The 22420-nt window shown below is 33.6% G+C and overlaps 1 protein-coding gene across 3 annotated transcripts in view; it reads right to left on the reverse strand.

Moving 5' to 3' along the window:
* LOC145266453 (uncharacterized) overlaps positions 1–22420 on the reverse strand; it is a 435170-nt gene that overhangs the window by 8179 nt on the left and 404571 nt on the right. For all 3 annotated transcript variants that reach the window (XM_080122131.1, XM_080122130.1, XM_080122132.1), the window contains one exon: positions 3231–3596. In XM_080122131.1, coding sequence (XP_079978257.1) covers positions 3231–3596 — 366 coding nt within the window. The remainder of the gene's footprint in view (positions 1–3230; positions 3597–22420) is intronic.

The following is a 22420-nucleotide window of genomic DNA, read 5'->3' on the forward strand; positions in this document are numbered from 1 at the left end:
GTGTTCAGTTTGGTTGTTTTGTTTTACGGTATATCAACCCATTTAATGTTCAATCATTTTGACATAAGTTTTTATGTTTCAAATTCTTTATATCTTTAAATATTTATTCATGGTATTTGGTTTGCCTGTTTTGTAGAGGATATTGTGTTTGTTTTTTACTTTGCAGAACATAATTGAGTTTTACAAAAAAACAAAAAAAAAAAAAACAATAACATCAAAGTTTGGTGTATTTAAGTCAGGAAACCAATACCTTCAGACTGCCTGATCTGGTAGCATCCTACAGAGACGAGTGAAATAATATTACAAATTTTAGTAATATTCTGCTTTGTTTACAATGGACTATTGCGTTCATTTTATTCTTTTGTTACCTTTGATAGTTAATAAACATAGAAAGAGAGAGTGACGGAAGACAGGATGATAAATACCATATAAAATAAGAACGTGGGGGGGGGAGGTCAGAGAACAGACAGTAAGAGAGGGTGAGAATGATAGACAGAAACAGTAAGAGATGGATCACTTTTTTTATTTACGAATTACGTCTAGTTAAAACAATTGAGATGGAAGTTTTTTCAAACATAACTCAATCTGAAAACTGACAAATATTCTAACATGTATTTTGTGCAATTAAAAAATATAGGAAAAACAGCTTTAGCGAAACAAACGTTGATTAACTCAAGACAATTTTTATTTTTGTTCCTTTTCTCCATGTCTAACTCTGTCCCATGGGGAGGCATTGTAAATAGGAACTCACCTTTAGTGTAATATTAGATACAATGTTTTTTTTTCTGTTTGAGACATTTAAAAGTAGATCTGAAAGGAAAGCAATGACTGTGCATAGCCTTCTGGCTGGGAGCAAAGTGTAGTATTTGCTCTGATACTACAACTTATTTTTTATGTCCTCAGTGAAGGAAAAATCCTTCTAAACTGAGGCAATTTTTTATTTTTATCCCAATCGAGAGGCCTCTTTTTGGGGGAGATGGATTTTTCTCCACATAAAATAAAACAACCTTATGCCTATGTATGCCCTTATGTGGAGGCGAGTAAATATGAAATGCGTATGTTCTATCAGCTTTTTCGTTTGAAATAGAAAGATTATTTCAATTCCTCATCTGAAAGAGTTCAGAGGTCACATCTTTCTTTTCTCTAGAATTTCTTTCTCATGTAGCAATAGGCACAGATAGAGAATGAGGGAAATTGTTAACAGTTGTTGTAGTTAGACGAGTACTCGTTGCACACGTTTTGCAGAGACAGACATAGATTGAAACTCAGTCGATATGGCAACTAAGCTTGTAAAATCTAGACATGTTGTGCAGCACTAGTCCTCGCAATCCTTATCGTTGCTATAGCAACATAACCTATCTGTTGCCACTATACTTCATATTTAACATTCATATCAGTGCTTCTGCACAAAACTCAAACTATACATACACAAAAAATAGCGGCTATTATGCTATCATCTAAGCTTATAAAATTTTGGGTTTTACATTTTTCACAATAAATGTTCATGCGCAAATTTCACAAAAATACATGATTTCATTAAGACATTCATCACACTATAATGCATTTCATATTTTTATGAAACATGTCAGCCATTTCCAATCTATTTCTTGAAATAAAAATAATATTTGGAAGAAATAAATTCATTACAAACATTAATTTACTAAGAGGTTAATGTAATTTATTTTTTATCCCAATCCAGGGGCACCTTTTTGTCATTTGTGTATAAAAAGGAAATTTAATTATTCATCCCAAAAAAACTTATTAAATTACATCAGCTGGAATGCATTTTGTATATTTTTGGAAAATAGTTAACCATTTTAATGAATTACTAAGTGATATTAATTTTTTTTTACATTAAAATTTTGCTATGGTGAGCTTTAACAAAAGGTTTCAGAATTATTGTAATTTTAAGACGCACTGGTAACTCTTTCCTTGCGCACACGGAACTTAACATACAATGTAATCAAACAAAACTCTTTCCTTTCTCGGGCAGAACACTCTCGGAATGTAAATATGCACAAAATACAGACACCCCTCTACCCCGCCCCTCAAAACGCCGCTAAAACCACAATTTTCTTTTACGGGTAAGAATATTTAATTTTCGACTATGGAGAGATTATCAAGACTTTAATGATGCTACATTTGTTTTTTTGTTTTTTCATTTTTTAAATCCTGTTGGCGACTAAATTATTTGTTATATATTTGTTTTCTTAACACTATTACTTCCTGTGAAGTATTTTATTGTTTAGATGTGCTAGAGCTGCTTTTAGAAAAATATCCGAGAAGAAAAACACTGCAGGACTTGAAAGATACTGTCATCGGTAGAAGGCAGTTATCTGCCCCTGTTTTCGCTCAATCTAAAGTGTTAATAAAAGCTTTATTTATAATCTGATAGTACATGCAGGTTATCGCCTCAAACCAACACTAAATTGCCAGTAACCAACAGTGCTGACAATCACAGACATTGGCTTCCACTAGCTGCCACTGGAAAAAAATGCTCGACAGTGGAAGCCAGATTATTACATTTGAGCATGGGCCGCCAGTGTCTGCTATTTTCCAGGGATTGCAGTGGCCACCAACAACAACTGTATTTTAATTTGTTTTCGAAGGGGGTCCTTTACGATTCTGTTCGGGATCTGTCATGCTTCCACTGAGCAACGCTGGTTAACGGGTCCTGCTAGTATATATATATATATATATATATATATATATATATATATATATATATGTGTGTGTGTGTGTATACACACAAACTCAAAGGAAGTAATGAGGCAGTGACAATAAGAATGGTAAAGAAAGAGAGGCAATAAAAATGAGAGAGAGAAAGAGAGACAATAAGAATGAGAGAGAGAAAGAGAGACAATAAGAATGAGAGAGAAAGAAAGAGCCAGCTAATATGATTTAGAGAAAGGAATGAGATGAGAGAAAAAAGCATGAGATTGGAGAGAAGATGAAGTATAGGAAGGAGAGAAGAAGGAAAGGGGAAGATGATAGAGAAAAGAAATAAGATTTAGAAAGAGAAAGATGTGAAATAGTGATAATGAGGGCAAGAGTAGGAGGGCGATCAGAATGAGTAAAAAAAAGAGATCAATGCGAGAGAGGGAGGGCAGAACAATGAGATACGAAATGTGCAAGAGAAAATCGACCGGAAACAAATTAAGAAACAATTAACAAGAGAGAAATACATCAAAATCAGATTGAACCCTGACCCAGCTTGCTTTTGCTCTTACCTTTATTTTTATCTTGATTCAGATTGCTACTTTTGAGGTTGATATCTTTGGTGGAACCCAGTGTTTTATCGGACTTAAATTTTAGGGATGCACTCCGCCTGATATGCTCGCCAGTGGATTTCCGATAACGGTTGCGGGAGGCCCGCACACTCTGGCTACGTTGAGGCTTTGTCTTGCTGGAGCTCTTCTTACCATCCTGAGCACTGCTCGATGTCTGACATGATATCGACCGCACCTGTGTTTTTGGAGTGGGGATCATTGGTATATACAGTGGCTTGTATGGTGACCATGGCACAGTGAAGGAACCAGACTTGTCACCAATTGGCACACGGTAAGTATCAGGAGTCACTACAAAATACCCGCTACCTGAAAAGATAAAAACAAAGATTTAGGTTTTAAAAGCCTGTTGATAAAGCATAGAGATTAAACATTAATAAAATGAAACAAGCAAAATTGATTAATCACTTTATATAAACAAATCAAATCACCAGTATCTTCAGCAGAGATTAAATTACTAATATATATCTATACTCTGATAAATTTGTTTCTTTTTTTGTGTTTTGATATTCATATTAAAAACCCTTTTTTCTATTTATTTAAAAAGAAAATACAACTTTCTTATAAATGGGTCGTGGAATTGCATTCACTAGTAAAAGGTCAAGCAAATTTGCCTAGTCTTTGAACATTCATTTTAATTCCTTATTAGTTTTTTCGGTTTTTTAATGGGATGAACATCTTTAGTTAACTATTACGTGTAATTATATTCATGCAGATATTCTACATGATTTATACTTGTGTAATATTTGTGTAAAAAGGTTATAATAAACAGCAAACTCTTTCTATATATATTTTTGTTTAACAAATTTTGCCTACCAAACTCCTCCGTCAGTTTTTTAACTACAGACATGTAACTTCATATATATGGTATTTGAACCCATGCGAAACTTTATATTTGGGTTTCAGCTCGGTAAAATCGGTACAAAAGTGTGAAAATTTAAAAAAAAAAAAAAAAAATGAAATTTGCCAGGTGAAAGTCAAACGACAGCATTACGAATATGCATGCATAACGTAATAACTATTGGTTCATGTTTTAATTTTTAGCCTTGCAGCAAACATGTCTTCATAGCTCAGGCATTAACAGCAGAAGAAAAAATAAATCATAAGCTAAACGTTTTGGTTTGGATTCTTGGCGGTGGTGCAGGTGCACGAGTCATTTTCTTAAATCATTACTATATATTGGGTCCAATATAATATAATAATAAATACGAAATCTGCATTAATAAAAAATATCATATTTAAGCGTATTTTACGACCGGGCAATGTCGGGTGACCTGTTAGTATCTATACATATATATAAAAGCGAAAATGTTTGTATGTGTTTGTGTGTCTGCTAAAAACTTTCGACAGACAGAACGTAAATTCACAAACTCGGTATCATATTGAAACTCCACCTTTCGCTCGAAAAATATCGAAAAATTGGCCAAAAACGTTCATTTTTTCACTCTGAAATCGACAATTTTCGACAGGGGGGGGGGGTAAACAAAAACGGTCCTTTCGTGACGACGACCGGTTCTACGCATGCGTCAGATGACGTTATGACCTGATTTTCTTTAAATAGTTGAAAAACTCATTAAATTTCATGTACGTCACGTTAGTTCAGTTGATTAGCGTGTTGGTTCATTATCTAAACGTTTTGGGTTCGAATCATGGTGTGAGGTATTCTTTTTTTTTTTTTTTTTTTTTTTTTAAATTTAAATATTGAACCAGTGTTATTTAAGCCATTTTTCACGTAACGTTCGTTTTTCTGTTTTTTATTTACTTCGCTTATCCACCCCCCCAAAACACTCGGGTACACACCGATATTTTAAATTTTAATATCGAAACAGGCTTATTTAAGCCATTTTTCACGTGTTCGTTTTTCTGTTTTCTTTTTTCGTTTGCCTTACGTTAGTTTTTTTTCGATGTTTTGATTACCCCCCCCCCGCTTAAGTTTTAACGTTCGTTTTTATGTTTTCTTTTTTTACTTCGCTTATAACAAACAAACCTGGTCATTGACCTCATTTGCTACATCGTCATCATCGTCGTCGTAATGCTCGACGACTTCCGTGCGCGCACCTGTCAATTTGGTTCTTACTTAAATAGATTCAAACATCTTTCAGTAACTCATTCTGGCTGGCTGATTTTTTTTCCAAACTTTGCCTCAGGGCTTCGGGTTCGATCCTACCCCCTCCTCCCTCCCCGGTTTCTTTTTTATTTAACATCATACACACCTACAAACACCCCGGCAACGCCGGGTACCCCTGCTAGTATAATATAAATCTCAAATGTCGATTTATGTGTGTGTGTCTGTATGTCTACTAAAAATTTTCATCAGTTGCATTGGATCTGGTCAAAATAAGTACCATGTGGAAGACGGATCCCTTGGATGCATAATATCTGAAAATTAGGAAAAAAATTAATTCTGTGGTGATCAAATGGACCATTTCTTGTAATGGTGGGGGGTCACTTTTTGCATCAAGATTTTTGCAAGTTTTGAAAAGTCATGACTTCATAAGTCGTAACCTTGACAGCAAGTGCATTAGCTTTTTACCCTTTTCCTCTTTCGTGTTTCAAATTCGAGCCTGCCTATTGCAGCTATTTTTTTTTTTTTTTTGCGGTCGCATGGGCACTCACTATAAGTAAAGTTGTTTTGATTCATTTATTATCTTTTTTAGAGGGGGTTCCACACAGGGGTAACAAAAATGCTTCTCTTCGTATCCCTTCTACCAAAATATTTGGTGGGAAGTTGGCACATACTTCTTTTTTTGAGCGATTCCGTTCTTTAATTTTTTAAATTGTTGCGGGGGTATTGATGAAAGTGCTCAATATCCTTAGCATAGTCCATCAGGGCAACGCTAGGTATTAGTCATTTATAAAATGAAAACTCGGAGGGTTATAATAAATATAGAAAACAGATTGTTGAAAAGAACAACAAGGCTATCTTATCACCATCGGTTTTAATGTCTGTTTTACATATTGGCATAAGGCTTTTTAGAAATTCACTTTCAAACTAACCTATCTCTGGACAAGTCTTTATTTATCCATCTATCACTCACGTTCACCTTATCATTTTGTCCCATCTTTTCTTTGCACCTTTCCCTATGAACTAACCCTCCTAACTCAACAGTTCTCCATCTATTGGTCCAAGAAGACTCACATTACACATCCATTGGATCATCCTCATATCATTTCTTTCTAAGTAACGCATATTTTCAATTCTCACTTGCCAGGTTTCACTTCCATATATAATGCCTGATAAAGTAACTCCTGCTGCTGCTCGACTCCGTGAGTGAAGTAAAGTCAAAATATTATATATTTATCAAAACAGTTCATTGTTGATCTATATAACGATGATATGACAATGAGTTACAAAAAAAGTATAAGAAAAAGTAAAGACAGAATATTTGAAGTTTTCTTGAAACATTGTGTAGAGTATGATTGTAAAAGAAGAGATGAAAATAGGATGGAGAAGAAAATAAATGATGGTCTTGTTTATGCATTTAAAAGCATCATAATTTTGCAACTTACACTATCAGTCTGTTCGAAGTAGCATCGGTAGTGAATGTTGCTTTTATATATTGACTCTCGATTTGATTTAAGCTGAACCAATGCAGATTCTTTCAACCAATGAAAGTGGAAGAAATATTCAATGCCAAAAACATGTGCACACCATAAAAACCCTAACACACACCTTTCTTTCTCTTTGTTCCAGTATTTTGCTCTAATACTCAAAAGTCTTTAAAAAAAAAACAAAAAAAACTAACCTCAACAAGGGAGACTTTCACGGATCAAGCACAAGACCAGCTATGTACACACTGTTAATCAAACATGCTCACACACAAGTTAGTATACAGTCACATATACGCATACATCTTCATGCCGATCTCATTTATATACACCTAAATATACACGTGCCAATCGAAATTAACATATCTGCTAAATTTTCTCCTTCCACGAAATCAACTCTTTCACTCAACAACACCTCTTGAACACTTTGAACTCTCATTTATTTGTCAAGTCTTATTTTTGGTTGTCTTAAAAAGTTGTCAATAATAATTACTTCACATGAATAGACTTGGACAATTTTTTTATGTAATGATGTCGTATCCTCTACAAGTCAATCACAGCCAGAGTTTGTAAGTTCAATTCGCACCAGAGGCATAATTACAGGGTGACCAAAAAAAACCGGGCCCCAACTCTAATTAGGCCCCGTTTCTTAGTGTTTTGTCCGAATGAAATGAAACTTTAGTCATAACTAGTTTATTATATTCAAAACATCACATCAAAACATAAGGGTCTTTGGCCTTTTTTCTCCGTTCTACAGCATATGTTCTAGATGGCCTCCATTTAGCTTTTGTTTTTTTGGGGTCACCCTGTATTTTTCCTTTGGTGCTGTCCCAAAATGAACTTTGACATTTCAAATTACAATATTAAGCAGATTGTTTAATTTTATTTACATTTTTTTTTTCTCAGAAACAACTTACGAAAATTAGAACTCCCAGGTGATGCCAGGTAGCCCTGCTAGTTTTAATGTAGAGAAGTGATTTCATGAATAAAACTAATGAACCAATTTTGAGAAAATCAACAGAATAACAACGGAATAATAAAAAGTGACGAAAATATATACGTCTTTTTCAATTAATACTGGGCCGAGGAGGGCTTCCCTAATGTTGATAAAAATAAGAACTTTTAAAAGATTTTAATAAGCGGCCAGAGGGATTGATTTTTGTAAAACATTATCGCGCCACATTTCTTTCATGAAGCCGATCTAATTTTTCACTCTTTAATTTTAAGCTATAATTTTTGTCTAAAGTAAGAAAAAAATAGTTACTTTCCCTTTTAACTCTCTAGTTTAAAAAGAGTACAAAAAGTACACATTCAAGATCTCCATCCTTTTATCCTTCATTTGCATACCACTAAATATAACCTCAAACAAAAATTGCTTTATCCCTTCAGTTAAAAAAATAATTTTAAAATAAATGCAATGAAAAGAAAATATTAAATCTATTTTGAAATTAGCTAATTACTGTTTCGCTGAAGGAAAGAGAGACTAATTATAGAATAAAGATCAATATTAAAACGATTAAGTTTTAAAAAATATATATCAAATATTTAAAAATTGGAAACAAAGTAATAAAATAAGATATCAATATAAAGATAAATATTAAGAAATATTCAAATAATAAATCAGTATTAAAAAATAAATAATAATAATCGAAGAAAAATAATTTAAATAAAATAAATTTAAATTAAGAAAAATAGGTAAGAGGGTCGAGTTTCGATTTCAGCTTGAGGCACTTGCCTATCTAGCCACATTGAAGTACTGTGCTATAGTGAAACAGTGTCGGAAAATGGCTGCATACGTCCAATCGTTTCAAGTTAAGAAGTATGGTAAATGAAATTGCCAAATGTTATAAACGAAAATACAAAATTCTTCATGAAAACAAATGAAGCGCTGTTTGGCAGCTGACAGTGTTTATATAAACGTGGAGATTTCCTTTACTTACGACAATTAACTAAACGATCAAACTTCGATCACGGCTCGAGGTGTTTGCTTGTCTAGCCACACTCAAGATCTGTGATACAACAAAGCTGCCTGGGGATGAGCTGAGCCCCCAGAATGATACAGTATCAAGCGTTATATATAGGTATAGCACTGTATGGATCTGAGGGTCTGATGTAATTTTTTTTAAGATTTAAAGTATTTTCAAATTTTATAATGGCATCAAAGTTTACAGACGATGTTTCTTTTCAGCAATATAACATGAAATTTGTTTAAGTTTAAACAGTTTAGAACGAAATTTCTAGAGTATCCTTATATATATATATATTGGTATATATATATATATATATATATATATATATATATATATATATATATATATATATATATATATACCAAGGTCTTATGTACGGCGTGAAAAGAAACTGAAATCTTAGGAAAATCTCCATCATTTTAATTATAGGAGCAACCAAGCCCATGAATAAGTATTAAAAAAAAAAAACTACCTGGCGAATAAAACCAGTGAATCAAGTCCAAGAGAGATTCAAACATTAACCTATAAAGGGGTGGTTAGAATTCTAAACAGATCCCTCGGTTGTGCTTTCTGAAATAACAAGAGAATGTTTGGCATCCGGTAAGATGCTCCATTCTCAGCAAAAGCAAAGTGATAAGAAAATTGAAATTGGATCATCTGCAAAATGTCGAATATCGAATGCCGAATATCGAAAGGCCTTCGACAAAGTATGGCATAAGGGTCTACTTCACAAGATTTCCAGCTACGGTATAACTGGAAATGTTTTCTCAATCATTAAATCATTTCTCTCCGATAGGCTCATAAGAGTAGTGGTAGATGGTCAAAAATCGGAGGCCTGCAATATAAATGCTGGAGTCCCTCAGGGGTCAATCCTGGGCCCAACTCTCTTCCTGATCTACATCAATGACCTCCCTAAACACATACTTAAATCATTCGTTGACATCTATGCTGATGACATGACCATCTATGGCAACACATCAAAGGCTGTAAATGACAAAGTTCTCTCTGATTCTCTCTCCTCTGATCTCGAGCGCGTGGTTCAGTGGGGGAAGATGTGGCTAGTTACCTTTAATGCATCCAAAACCAAACTCCTATCCTTACATCATCAACGCTCTGATCCCCAGCTGGCATCAATTGTGATGGATGGCTCTCGTTTGGGTGAGGCCCCGTGTTTTGACAAGCTTCTGGGTTTGACCTTTACTCCTGATCTGAAATGGAACACGTACATCAAGTCTGTTGCCAAGGTCGCTGGAAAGATGGTGGGATCCTTCTACCGCTCCAGAAGATATCTCACTACTGATGCAATTCTCTATCTATATAAAAGCCAAGTACGGCCAAGGATGGAATACTGTTGCCATATCTGGGCAGGAGCTGCCAAAAACAGCCTATCATGCCTTGACAGAGTACAAAATAGACTTCGTGGTTTAGTGGGGGATGCCCTTTTCTCTACCCTGCAACCCCTCTCCCACAGAAGAGACGTTGCAAGCCTATCCTTGTTTTATCGTTATTTTCATGGCAGGTGCTCGTCTGAACTCCAATCCCTGGTCCCCCCTCGCCAATCTTTCACGAAAAACACCAGTCTAGCTGAATCCACTGTGAAAAATTTCCCCCACTCTATATCTGTGCCTAAATCAAAACGCGGATTTCATGAACAAAGCTTCTTTCTTAGAACTGCACGCCTGTGGAACTCTGTTCCGTCTGCCTGCTTCCCTCCGGACTACAACTTGGATGTCTTCAAGTCTAATGTTAACAAATTCCTAATGAACCGCCCCCTTAAGTAAACACTTCATCAAATCTCCTCACTAACGTAATGTACTTGCAATAACCCTTATCCCTGAGTGGCTTCCGGGCCTTGATAAGTGGTGATCTCTGTGTAAAAAAAAAAAAAAAAAAAAATGCCTGTCCTAGAAGGAACAGTTGGAACCAAATTAGCATCTTGTATGACTATGCAATTCCTACAGCTATGTACTCAGAAAATGGTGCTATTATATCTAACAAAGTGATATGAAATAAGGAGGAGAAAGAAGCAACCTTAGTAGAAGTTAGTGTCCCCAATGATGCTAAATTAAATAGAGTTGAGAGGGAAAAGATAACGAAACACCAATGATGCTAAATTAAATAGAGTTGAGAGGGAAAAGATAACGAAACACCAATGATGCTGAATTAAATAGAGTTGAGAGGGAAAAGATAACGAAACACCAATGATGCTAAATTAAATAGAGTTGAGAGGGAAAAGATAACGAAACACCAAGGTGATTTAGAAAAACAAACTGAAATCTTCATCTATCATTCCAGTAATTATAGGAGCAACTAGACTCATTAAAAAAATTTCAAAAACTACCTGGCAAATATACCTGGTGAACAAAGTGCAAGAGAGATTCAAATAATTGCACTTAATGGAGTGGTTAGAATCTTACTAAAATCTCTAAGTTGGAATATATGAGATAGCGAGTGAATGTTTCGTTGCCAGCTAGAACAAAACAAAATTAAAAAAAAAGAAACACACATAAATTACACATTCAATTTACTGACAAACACATCTTATTAGAAGCACCGCTTCAATATATAATGATGAGCTTTGATTACCGTTTGTGCCAGTGCGCACACAAACACATATTTACTGGAGAGAACTTGAACGCTTACTAGACACAATCCTCGGATGTCTAAGGTCTCTCTGTACAAAGGTTTGTCAAAACAACCTGGCGTGAGGATACTTTATCTTACAAGTAAATCCTTTTATGAAAAATGGTGCACCTTCTCCAAGTGATGTTACCTCAAGTAACAGAATAAAGCTGGATACTCCACCAGATTAGATGAATTCTTGTTCTGGAATCCAGTAAGACCAAGATATCACAAGAAAGATATACTATAACGTATGTAAATGGTCAATTGGAGAGAGAAAAATTACTATTTTCAACTTCTTTACTAATGCAGCATTTGAGAACTCCACAGTAAGGGGCTCCCGTGATTTCTGAAAACTTTGACTGAAAGAAAATGAAACAAAAAGAGAAATTATAAATAATCTCAGAAATAAAAACGTTTTGTCAGCTTTTAAAACACCTGTATAAAATAGTGGATTCCCCTTCCTCCTCCGATACTACGGCTACAACTAAACAAACACAATGAAACGAACAGTAAAAACAAACACAGATTTCTGTTACCAAATGTGCAGACATTCATTCACGCAATCATATGCACACCTGTAATAAACGAGGTGAAACACAGAACATATCGGGGTGTGTGTGGGGGGGGTGAACTAGGGTACCGTTAAAAGAGTGCTGTGGGGAGTGAGAGCACCAAAAACACTGATATTAAGCACCCGTTACTCGTTATCAATTGAGTTAATTCTTTTAAGCAAAATCAAAAAATGAGCGGGAGGGGTAATAAAAAAAAACTTTTTTTTTTTTAAAAAAGGAATCTTATTTCTCTTTAATTAGCTGACATCATCAACCACTGAATAATAATAAAAAAAAAAAATCACGAAGATTCATCTCCCCTTACCTTTATATCCTCCTTTCTCTTTATCTTTGTGTGTATTTTAGTAAAAGAGACAGCCAAAGACATAAGAATATATAAAATCCGAAACTTTCATGCTCATTTACAAGGTTTTAACTGTTTTACTCACTTTAGATGTTTTGACCGTTGTACTCACTGAATTTTTTGCAATGGCATACACACAAACTTGCATAGTTTACAACAAAAACACGCAAAACATATTGATCTTGAATACACTAGCAGGCAACACGTTCTCATCTATAATCAAATAATCAGCCTTAACCGACTGAATTACGAAATTCTGACGAACGCTAAAAAGCAAACGGTTCTAATTGTTACCTCTTTTCTTTCTCCACTTCGTTTGGATTAGCTTTACTCTTCACTCCCCAAGAAAATTTTCATAGGAAAGTATTTTCAGTCAATGAAGATCGTTTCAAACCCCAAAAGTAACATGTCTATGCCTAATTAAAAAGCCGATGCAAATATAGTAACTCCTATCAGACAAACAGCCCAAATAGAGAGAGATTTATCCAGCTGCACTTCAAACAAGAACCTAGAACCTATGTATACAGAAAAGAAAAGGCTGAGTGTGTATATAGAAAAGAAAAGGTTGAGTGTGTATATAGAAAAGAAAAGGTTGAGTGTGTATATAGAAAAGAAAAGGTTGAGTGTGTATATAGAAAAGAAAAGGTTGAGTGTGTATATAGAAAAGAAAAGGTTGAGTGTGTATATAGAAAAGAAAAGGTTGAGTGTGTATATAGAAAAGAAAAGGTTGAGTGTGTATATAGAAAAGAAAAGGTTGAGTGTGTATATAGAAAAGAAAAGGTTGAGTGTGTATATAGAAAAGAAAAGGTTGAGTGTGTATATAGAAAAGAAAAGGTTGAGTGTGTATATAGAAAAGAAAAGGTTGAGTGTGTATATAGAAAAGAAAAGGTTGAGTGTGTATATAGAAAAGAAAAGGTTGAGTGTGTATATAGAAAAGAAAAGGTTGAGTGTGTATATAAAAAAGAAAAGACTGAGTGTGTATATAAAAAAGAAAAGACTGAGTGTGTATATAAAAAAGAAAAGGTTGAGTGTGTATATAGAAGAAAAGGTTGAGTGTGTAACGCAGGAATAACCAAGCATATCTGGATGGCAAAGCTATTGAGCTTGTTGACAAGTTTGGTTCTCTTAGTGATATTATTGGATGGCAAAGCTATTGAGCTTGTTGACAAGTTTTGTTCTCTTAGTGATATTATTGGAGCAGATCGATAATTATAAAATATAGAAAATATAAAGTTTAAGAATTTTATTGGTATGTTTTATTATTTATTATTATTATTATTATTATTATTATTATTATTATTATTATTATTATTATTATTATTATTCCCCCCTAAAAAAAAAAACATTGTCAATGAAACTTGAAGAGTTACTGTGAATAGTGGCCACATTTAGAGGGACATCCTAATTCGTAAGTTAAGCAGCAATATTTGTTCATATCACATTTAAATTATTGCATGTCTATACAGTCAAGGAAACAGGGAGTAGTTAGATAATTCCAAAGGTATGTGAGCCAAGGAAAGAAGTTATTAGAGTAGAAAATTTTTCAGCGTCTGAGGAGCTCTACAGTGAAGTAGGATTTTGTTGCTAGTTGGGTCGATCAGGGTATTTATGCTGGGGGGGGGTACAAATGCAATAAATTTACTGGTGCACATTACTTGTCAAATAAGCACAGGGATACAACATTGTGATAAGCCAGGAGCTTGAGCTTAATAGATCTTAAGTTAAACTTTTTTTTCTGGATCCTGTCCAAGAGAGATAGACTAGTGGTTGGTGCACCAGCCCAGATATGATGACAATACTCCATACAAGGGATGATTTGCGTTATAGGGATATATAGGATATTGGCAAGCGTGACATTTTTTCTAGCTCGATAAAGGGAGCTCCTTTTTTTGCAGCAGACTTGACAGCATTCTCTGCGCATTCATTCCAATTCATGGTAGAAATGACATATGTTCTCAAATACCATGCGCAATGCACTTCAAGCAAAACAGTATATTTTGGGGATCATCACGAATCCCTCCACCACTGCACCCCCCCCCCTCATGTTCATTATTCCTTGTGTCTTTTTCTATCAGCCGGGTGGGAGGGAGGATAAAGGGAAAGAGTACCAAATGATTTTTTTTTATCTGTTTCAACATCAAAGCCCGAACGCAGAGTCGGTGCTTTTGGCAGAGTGTGTCCGTCTTCAGATACTTCAAAAATAAAAAAAAGGAAAACACAAAACATGGGCATTTTAAATGCATGTTACTTTGATCGACATCATCAAAGCCGAAGACACCGTCGTTTAGATAATGCTGTGCAAATTCGAACAGCTTTTTATGACAATGGTAAGAACGTTTTCTTTCTTTTTCACACCCCTTTCTCCCACCTTCCTCTCTTCCTCCTCCCCTCTCTTACTTCCCTCTCTCATAAACTGCGAACAAACGACTGTCGCAGTTAAAGAAATGTACCTAAATGCTCATTTTGTAGAGCTCCATTTCGAATATAAAATGTAGGGATGAATAAAGAAAATGAAAAGTTATTTGCTTTCAACCAAAAAATGGATATTCCAGATTGAAAAGAACCAAAAGTCAGAATTATCTCATCTTAAAGAAATGTTCAATATTTATTAATCAATAAATGAATGTTAAGTATTTATGTGATACTAAAAAAGATAAAATATTTATTTTATATAAAAAAGAAATGATTTTTAAAGTTACTTAAAAAAACGTCAAGTCCACGTCTAATTATGCCCATAATTGAAACCCAATAATCACTTTCACAACATAAAAAGACAATGAAAACATAAATTAAAGGATCCTCGCGTTTAAACCACCACCACCGAGATTATACGGCCGAGGTTGAAATTTTCAAAATAAATAAAAATTTAAAAAATAAATAAAAAATTTGTTTCCCAAATTTTGGGTATTATTTTCTACCGATAACTGACTTTATATATATATATATATATATATATATATATATATATATATATATATATATATATATATATATATATATATATATATATTTGTATATTTTGACAGCAAGTCATTATTTACATACGTCTGATTGAACACGACAGAGTTATTCCTTTTTCCGATCTTTCTGGATATCTTTTCCATATATATATAGACTATATATACTATCGACTATAGTGGTCAATCAGACATATATATATATATATATATATATATATATATATATATATATATATATATATATAGGCAGATTCAAGTTTGGATGGATAGAGGATGATCCCAGCAGAGTTCTTTATGACTACATAATCAATACTCCACTAACCACGAACAATAATCAAAAAATACAGTAAAGGTGATGTAATAATGTTTAAGACACCCTTAAAAACGGAACAGATACTACACTACCTACCCCAGTAAAAGATATTCTGATTAAATAGTTTTTTTGTTTTTCATTCATTAAAAAATGCTTCGTCAGAAAAATATTTTTTCACAATCACATGATCTTTCGTATATAATCGACTTATGTAAATATTTATGTAAAAAAAAAAAAATCAATTTGGGAATTTGAAGTAGAACGATCCCTGGAGTAAATGTGGTATTATGGTGACTGGATTCAAGCTAAGAGAAACAAACATAACCCTCAAATAAAGTGACAAGGATGACCACAGACACCCCATCTACACACTTTTGAGAGGCCTTTTGCCTAATTTGTTCTATGATTATTAGGTCGGGAAATATAGTCGTCATCCAAACAAGTCAAGAAAGTGGCTAACTAAGAAAAAACGATAACTCAATCATATTAGCATGTCTTTCTAACTAAAAATAACAAAAAATGTTATCGTTCTCACTTTGCTAGTATATTTCTCATTGTTTAGTGGCTCTATTTTGCCATCAATTTGCATTAAAACATAATCAAACATTTCGCCCTACTGAACAGTAAGTTTGTCCTATAGATGTGCAAATCTTTATGCCGTCCGAAAGTATTTCTATCAGCAATACATAAATGAAACCCGCGGACACAGAATATACTAATTGCCGACGCAGCCGAACTATGAAATCCCAATTGCTTTCCTCCCCTGACATACACCTATAGAGAAAGCTGAAAGCCATGAGGCGTTCTTGCAAAAGACGAAAACCATCCTAATTCCGTATTAATTCAGCCAGCATCTCGACGCTTCACTTTTTCGAAAACCAATTAAGATAATGGAAAATGCCTTACAACGCCTCCTCCGTCTCCTCCTTCTCCCCCTCCTCTCTTCCGCGGATTCGTTTACCCATCCGTTCGTCATATTCGAGACCAAAACTGAAATCTCAGATGTTCTTCAACAAACAAGATGGTGTTTGAATCAAATGACCACATAACAGACGCTGGGGTGCGGAAGATAGAAAGCCCTCCCTCCACCTCATCGATAATAATTCCATTGGTTATCCTTTTATGAAATGTGTCCCGCATTTCTGCAGAAGGCTACGTCTGTTGATCACTAAACGCATAGATTAAATGGACGTATCTTATTTCAGATGCATCCAAGTACATCTCTGATGGGCTTTGTCAGCTGAATTATATTTGTATCAAATGTCGAATGCAATGCAAAGCATCACCTAAAGAAAATGTGTCAGGGATATGAGTAACCAATATCCAATGAATTGAAATCAAGATTTATCCCCCTTTTCTCGTGTGTGTGTGCGGAGAGAGAGAGAGAGAGAGAGAGAGAGAGAGAGAGAGAGAGAGAGAGATCAACACATATCCTAAATATGTTAAGAGAAAAAAGTGTTTTGCCAACATTAATATTGATTACCTGATAGAAACATCGATTACTGTAAACTGAATGGCATTGATAAAGGTAATTACACGTAAATTGCATGTTGCTTCACCATTTTTCAAACTTCCATTTCTTTAAACTCCTGGAATGCTCAGCGGCAGGGAAGTCTCTTCAGCTTTCAACAGTAGTCAGCCATCATAGCTACGTCCCTGATACCTGGTCTTCATCTCTTTCAGATCAAAATGGAATCTCTTCCCCTGCTTTTCTCTTAGGGAACCGGTCCATATGTGAAAATAGGTAGTGCATCTTGATGCTCATGTTGCAGCCCAGGTTTCCGAAAGCAGTCAGCATGTTGTTGACAAGTTCTGCATAGTTTTTGGCCTTATTGTTGCTGTTTAGTTGCCTCTCCACAAGGGTAGAGTTAGATACAAGGTCGGCTTTTAATATGGGGAAAATCCAGCTCCCCCAAAAGGGGCACTCTGGATAGGAACAAAATTAAAATTGTCTCAGTCATGAAGGATTTCTCCTCTACTGACTGGAGACAGAAAATGTGAAGTGCAGCATCAGAACAGATACTACACTTTGATCTGAAGGCCAAAGTGTTGTATGCCTTAATTCTTCACGACCAGAACAAATCCTTTTCACACTTCCAGCTCCACTTCATTATTTGACTTTTTGAACTCTGAATCTCTGATGAGCTGCTGGAACTGAGGATCGTCAAAGATGCCAGCTTTCAACTTCTCCATGATCAAAACAAAAACATTTAGCTATCTAGCGGTATTCGCTGCCATCTGAGTTAATAATGCAGTTAAACACATAAATGTATATTTGCGTGTAGGTAAAATAGACATATTTACATCAAACAACACCTGACAAGGTTGAATTTCTTCAATTTTAGCAGCTATTTTTCTGGCTGTGTAGTTTTTGGTCTTATTGTTCCTATTTACTTGCCTCTCCACCAAATAGATTTTGTTCCACAAGTTCGAATATCGCATATATCAAGTTTCAAGTCTGTAGACCAAAAATTGACAGAATAGTTTTGTAGAGACCGTTCCGCAGATAGAGATTTACTCTAAATGTAACTCCAAATACTGCACAATAAACTAATCATCCAATAAGAAAACAGAGAAAACAAACAGTGAATTAATAAATGTTCGTTTTTAAAGAAATATGCAAATTAGTTATCCTTTTTGGAATCGCTGGTATATTCACAACTAAGTAAGGAAGTTGTAGTCACTTTTAAAATAGAAAAGTGAGTTTTAAATATGGATGCCAGTGTCACAAATAACTCAACTTGATATATGTACAAGTTAACAGAAATATCACGGTACTTTCTACATAACTTAACGTTGTTAATAATAATAAGTTAAATGATAATTCGTTTGAATTAATGTCTCTCAGGATCAATACTATTAAGAACAAGTGAAGCATACATGGTCAACTGTGAGTGCACAGTGAAGGAGGCATAAGAAATGAATGTCCATTTGCCCCCCCCCCACATACACACCATTTAGCCCCAAAAGTTCCCAAGGTCTTAACATGTTTAAATTTGAGTTCAGCACCATGCAAAACTGCTAAATAAACATACACAGAAAGTTTTGGACAAATATGGTAAAATAGTCCCAAAAATGGAGTGTTTTTATTAGCCCTAAAAGAGCACACCCAAGAGTTATTGTGAAGTATAGACAAACAAAATTACATAGAAATCAGTCAGTTACAACTTATCAGAAAGTTTTATAAAAATTCAAGGCATCATTTTTTTTTTTTAAATAAGTACAAAATTACCAATTTTGGCCATTTTAACCTGAAAGGCACCCCTAGGGGGGCAAACAGAGTTTTCCCGGAAAACCCGTTTTTTTACTTTTTACTCATATCATGTTTAATGTTTGCGCAAAATTTCAAAAAATTCCAAGGTGCATTTATCGAGAAAAGTGCAGACATAAGAACGGACAAGGGTGAATTTACAGGCCCACCCTCCTTTTGTCGGGGGGGGGGGGGACTTTTTTCTTCTTCCATAAAACTAATTATCATTGTCACCTAAATATTATTTAAAGATAACTTCATTTTTTTTTTTAATATAAAATTGTACTTCTATGCGGCGACATAATCTGATTTTAGAACAATTCATTTTTAAATGGGTAAAGTTGGAATATTTTTTTACTTTAATGACATCAGATTAATCAACTATCGTCCACTTTATTCATCTGGCAATCTAACTTTTTTAATCTGTGTGAAAGGTGATGACGTACGTACATGAAATGATTTGGTGTATCATTATATAGATAACTAATAGAGCTACCCGGTGTTGATGTAGGGGAGGGAAGATAAGTGTTTGAATTCAATTACCAAGCCGGTGACTAAAAGCGTAGTACTTTTTTGTTTAACGTGTCTCTCCCATATCAAATATAGGTTGCACGTTGGTCATGACACCTCGAAATAACTTTCTGTGAAACTGTGATTTACGTTGTTTTGCACCCCCGCCGCTTACGTTCAATTGGAATGTGCGTATATCTGTCTACCTATTCAGAGATTGAAAGTGCGTACTTCAGAATATAAACCTCAACATTTCAAGCCTAATCTATAAATCTATATATCCAAGAAACTACTCTGCCGATCCTGCTGAAATTTTGTGTGGACCTTTATAATAAGGTGCAGTGAACCAAGTATTATGTTATCAGTTCGATGTACAGTTAGGGATTAACCATATTACACCATCAGTTTGGTACAAAGCACCCATTCTAAGCTAACACGCTATAACTTTTGCCAGTTTTTAACAAATTAAAAAGTTTCATATATATATTTATTATTATTATTATTATTATTATTATTATAGACAAGTATTACATATCTGTCATACTTGTCTATATAAATAAAAAATAATATATTTAGATCTTTTTATTGAGCACTCTAAATAACCTCGTTTTAATTCATGGGTTTTATCTCCTGAATAACTTTAAGCTGGTATATATATATATATATATATATATATATATATATATATATATATATATATATATATATATATATATATATATATATATATATTACTAGCGTGGGTACCCAGCGTTGCTTGGCTTGACATAACGTTCCGTTTGGAACACATTTGCTATACTAATCAATTTCATCATGGGCAACATGGATACCCTCACAACAATTTCAAAAATACAAGAACGGATAAAAACATGTAAATGTAATTGTCCCCCAAAAAGTAGTACCTGATACCCTCTCCACCAGATATTTCGGCAGAATGGATACAAATAGAAGAAACTATTCTCTGGATATTCAGCACTGTAAAGACACCCCCCCAATAAATAATTAATAAATCATTACAACTTCTGTTTCAATAAAAATAGCAGCGAATACCCGTGCGATCGCAAAAAAAAAAAAAAAAAAAAAAAAATAGCCAAGTAGGTAGAATCCCTAAAAAAATGGAGATCTACCAAAAATTAATTCCAAAAACAATTAAATTAAATTTTTCGTCATTTTATGTTTCTAATGTAATCCCCCCTCCAAAATAAAAAATTGAATTTGTCATATTTTGGGGGTCATTTTGTTTATAAAATTGTTAGGTGAAAGTACAGAATGGTGTTATAAAATTAATTAAATTTATCATTATTTTATGTTTCAAATGTAATTCTCGCCCCACCACAAAAAAATTGTATTTGTTATGTTTCAAGGTACCCCGCTCGATCGATCACTTGAAAAACTGCTAGAGATGACATGTCTCATTGAACGCTTTGTGGCCAAAATGTGGGTGTGCATTTTACGTTAAATTTATATAGAAAAGTGATCCCCCACTTTAAAATGTTGATTTTCTTTTTATTGCAAATTTTCTTCTTCCATATTATTTATAAAGGCTGTTTAAACGTATCATGGCCCAAAAAAAGTAGGTCCTAATTTTTTTTTAGAGGTTAAACAACGCTGGGTCATGTCGTAAAAATTTACCTTTTTTATTAGAAATGTAAATTTGTAATCGATGAGATTAACGTGGAAAAAGAAAGAAAAGTGTAAATTGTGGAGTTTAGAGGGGGGCAGTAGGTCTTTATTTTGTTTAGGTATTAAACGACGCTGGGTCGCATCGTAAAAATTTACCGATTTCTGTATAGCTGTTTAAAGAATAATAACAACAAACAAATCAAATGTTTGGAAGATTTTAAGGGGCAAATAACTCTAAAACTTTTTTTAAATTCCATGTTGGAATAATAATTCCAAATAAATTAAATATGTTATCAATATAATTATTGTTTAAAATTAATTAAATAACAATTTTAAATAGAACACTTAAAACAAATCTCTCGCTAGAAACAGTTAAGATACCGCTATTTAATAAAATCGATTTTTATTAATGTCATATGCAAATGACATGATCTCTTAATTGTATCTAGTTTGCAAGAATGAAACTATATATAGAAATAAATGAAAGAGTAAAGTAAGGACCCTTTTGTATATATTAAATCAAATTGTGAACAAACAAACAGACAGGAATACGAATATATATATATATATATATATATATATATATATATATATATATATATATTAGTGGTATAAAATATTCTATAAAAGTCCATTTGAGACAAGCCAAATAGACGTTCTAAGGATGTATACCGTTCGTAATTTAATAACGAAAAAAGTTTCCGCATTAAGATTTTCTATTTCCTTCGGATAATAGTTTGAATATAAATATAGGTAGAAATAAAATCGAGAATAATGAACGAAGAAAGTATCTTAAATAAGAAGTATGAATAGGAATACAATAAAATGTTACACAGCAAACAAGTTTTTGGCGCCATTTGCAATTGTATTTGTAATTGATGTAGTGTGTTCATTGGCTAATGAACAGAAACGAATACACAATGAGCATAATCGGTGAATATCAAAAAATAGAATTTACTAGATGAAATAGCGGACTGGATAGAATTTATAAAATCGATTAAGATATAGTTTTTTTCGAAACAGATAATCACCATAATTTACTGATTATTCAAAACAAAACATACTTTATTATATAGATTCAGATTAGATAGAAAAAATAACATCGTTTTAAACACAAGTATGACTAGCGTTCAAAATTTTAAATGAAAAAAAAAGAATAATTTAGATCGAAAAACAAATGATCCTATAATAAATTCTGATTACGATATCATTTTAAATAAAAAAATAGCATTCAAATTTTAACTAAAAATATAATATTAGCTTAAAAAAAATTCTTAAAATCACAAGTTGACGAATATCCTTCGTTATAAATAATGTAAAATGTAATTTTATATAAGGCTTGTTCAATAAAAAGTAAAAAAAAATGTGAATTGTGTGAACGAAACGGTTCAGGTTTGAGTAATAAACAAAGATGTATC

Source organism: Euprymna scolopes, chromosome 41 (genome assembly GCF_053919585.1).
Source record: "Euprymna scolopes isolate OS-2025 chromosome 41, ASM5391958v1, whole genome shotgun sequence".
In the NCBI taxonomy this organism is placed as follows: Eukaryota; Metazoa; Mollusca; class Cephalopoda; order Sepiida; family Sepiolidae; genus Euprymna; species Euprymna scolopes.